This window comes from Sapajus apella, unplaced genomic scaffold, assembly GCF_009761245.1.
Source record: "Sapajus apella isolate SASKATOON/1434 unplaced genomic scaffold, GSC_monkey_1.0 scaffold187, whole genome shotgun sequence".
Classification (NCBI taxonomy): domain Eukaryota; kingdom Metazoa; phylum Chordata; class Mammalia; order Primates; family Cebidae; genus Sapajus; species Sapajus apella.
Window position 1 is genome coordinate 877,931 of NW_022437127.1, and position 3,001 is coordinate 880,931.

General features: G+C 49.9%; 1 protein-coding gene across 6 annotated transcripts in view; it reads right to left on the reverse strand.

The window, feature by feature from the left end:
• The window catches only part of PDZK1 (PDZ domain containing 1), a 42,565-nt gene that overhangs the window by 17,050 nt on the left and 22,514 nt on the right, over positions 1–3,001 (reverse strand). For all 6 annotated transcript variants that reach the window (XM_032268900.1, XM_032268899.1, XM_032268901.1 and 3 more), the window contains 2 exons: positions 1,453–1,664; positions 479–728 (listed from right to left, as the gene is read on the reverse strand). In XM_032268900.1, the coding sequence (XP_032124791.1) occupies positions 479–728; positions 1,453–1,662 (460 nt within the window). In that variant the 5' untranslated portion in view covers positions 1,663–1,664. The remainder of the gene's footprint in view (positions 1–478; positions 729–1,452; positions 1,665–3,001) is intronic.

The window sequence follows — 3,001 nt, forward strand, 5'->3', positions numbered from 1 at the left end:
AAAAAAAAAAAAAAAAAAAAAAAAAAGAAGAAGAATCTCATTTTTCTTGCCTCTCATTCCGTATTCTCCCCTTCATTTTCACAGTAAGAGAGCCAGAAGGAATAACAAGCAACCTCCGACCCCCTGACCTCAAAGCATCCTCAGTCTTCAAGGTCAGGTCCCTGACAAACATTTAGGGGCATGAGTGCCTCATGTCCCCCATCCCCACGGCTGTCCAATGTCCCTCCCCCATTGTACAACTTACAAGGAGAGGGAGTGGGAGAGATTGGGCAGGCAGGCAGGCAGGGTGGGGAGGGGGGGAGGGAGACAGAGAGGGAAGGAGGGAGGGTGGGCAGGGAGGGAGGGAGGGACGCTGTTACGAGCTATCTATAGCAACTGCAAAGTCAGTCAAAGGAAAGTCGTTAACCAATAGCATCTTTTTTCCAGAAGCCCGTTGCTTGTGCCCGGCACCCCCCACCACCCAACCCTGCAAACTCACCTTGGACAGTTTTCAGAGAGAAGCCGTAGCTGCCACCCTCCTTCACCAGGTAGCAGAGCCGGGGCTGGGTCCGAGTCTGCACGCCCCCATTCATGACAGGACAGAGCGTGTCATCACTCAAACTGTGCTCACTCCGACTCTGACCCAACTCCTTCAAGTCTACCAATGTGTTCACTGCTTTCTCATAGGAATCTCCGTCTAAAACTAGCAAAGTCACTGAATTCCCACTCTTCCTGACCAGATCCACAACCTAGGAGGGAAGAAGATAACTTTAATAACCCTCTATCAACTGCCGGAGGGAAATGCTGACCACCTGACTCAGCATCTGGCCTTCAAGACCCTGCTGGTTGGCCCCTGACACCTAAGTAGAAGGAGCTGTTTCCGCAGCCGCCTCCATCCCTGCCCTCCCGAGAGCCAGGTGCAGGTTAGGCTGAGCTCCTGGCACTGCTGGAATCTAGAGTGTGGCCCAACCCCACCCAGCGGGTTCTTACAAGGACTGGTTCTTTCTAGAGAGCAGTGCTGCCCTAGATTGTGACCGTTCCTCCCGAGTCCATGGGGACAGCACAGTGTAAGAAAAAGAGCACACTTTCGGGGTCAGGCAGGATAGGGTAAGGCCAGACTCCCCCATGTATTCATGGCATGAACATGTCTGCAAGCTAAGTTACCTGTGAGACTGTAACATCTACCACACGGGGTCACGATGGGGACTTCGGATAATGAATTGCATTTTTGGTATATAGTGACCCTGCAATTCATGTTAGACCTGACGCTATCCAAATCCAAGAATAACGTTTACAGTTCTTGGTTTCTCACAGAGGACTTGATTGGCCAACATAAGGTACAGCAAGCAAGGTGTCCTGCCTTGCCAGTGGCAGCCAGGAAGGAACCAAACTCTACCAACCCCCAAAATTATAATCAGCAGAGATGTGGGGTTCCGAGAGGTCCTGGGAGAGGAGCTGGGGCGTCTCACTCACCTGCGCATGTTCTTCTTCATCCACGAAGACATCATTGACCCTAAGAACTCTGTCCCCGTCCTGGAGGCCAGCCTTCTCTGCCGGGCTGTCCTTCTCAACCACCCGGACCAGGTGGCCCTTGGTGTCCTTCTCAATTCGCAGGAAGAAGCCATAGTTTTGCCCTTCTTTCTTGGACAGTTTACATTCTCGGGGGTTGAAGGTAGAGGTCATCTCTGTGATGAAAAAAAATTAATCCATAGCAAAGAAAATCTAATTGGATTGAGAACCCTTCTTTATCAGTTATTTATTTATTTTTTTCCCATACAATCTTGCTCTTTTGCCCAGGCAGGAGTGAGGTGGTAAGATCTCGGCTCATTGCCACCTCCACCTCCCAGTTTAAAGCAATTCTCCTGCCTCAGCCTCCAAGTAGTCAGGACTACAAGCATGCTCCACCACACCTGGCTAATTTTTGTATTTTTAGTAGAGATGGGGTTTTGCCGTGTTGGCCAGGCTGGTCTCGATCTCCTGACCTCATGATCTGCCCACCTCAGCCTCCCAAAGTGCTGGGATTACGGTCATGAGCCACCGCGCCCGGCCCATGGAGTGAGAATCCGGTCCTTCATCTCCAATAATTCTATTCTTCCAATCACCAAATCTAGACTGTTTGGGTGGTAACGCTGGGGGCACAAGAGGCCGCCTTCCAGAGCTTGTTAGTCATTTCCAAATCTGTTTCCACAAAGACAACCTTTTTACTAGAGTGTCAGACCCACTTATTTAACTGAGTACTGGACACAGATGCTTCCATTTCAATATCTCCAACTAAACTCCTCTTTGTCCTCTGACCTAAAGATATTAAGTCCAGGCTCACGCCTGTAATCCCAGCACCTTGGGAGGCCAAGGCAGGTGGATCACCTGAGGTCAGGAGTTCAAGACCAGCCTGACCAACATGGTGAAACCCCGTCTCTACTAAAAATATAAAAATTAGCCGGACATGGTGGCAGGTGCCTGGAATCCCAGCTACTCAGGAGGCTGAGGCAGGAGAATTGCTTGAACCGGGGAGGTGGAAGTTGCAGTGAGCTGAGATCGAGCCACTGCACTCCAGCCTGGGCAACAGAGTGAGACCCTGTCTCAAAAAAGTTAATTAAGTCCAAATACATGACCCAAAAAATTTATGACAAGCCTGCTCTTATTCAAGCATCTGAAGAGCTTTTCGAGTTCTAGGAATCGAGGCTAAATCTGTAGACAAGACAGACCCATACCTTGCCTCTCCTATTGGGAAATAGAATTACATTCCTATAAGCACACGTGGTGAGTGTTATGCTGGGGAAGAATGCAGTGATAAGGGGGAAGATAATAAAGTGTTTTGGGAATAGGGAGCGGAATGGGAAGAATTAAGGACACTTCCTGGCCAGGCGCGGTGGCTCATGCCTGTAATCCTAGCACTTTGGGAGGCCGAGGTGGGTGGATCACCTGAGGTCAGGAGTTCAAGACCAGCCTGGCCATCATGGTGAAACCCCATCTTTAAAAAAAAAAAAAAAAAAGAACAAGTCTCAGCCGGGCGCAGTGGCTC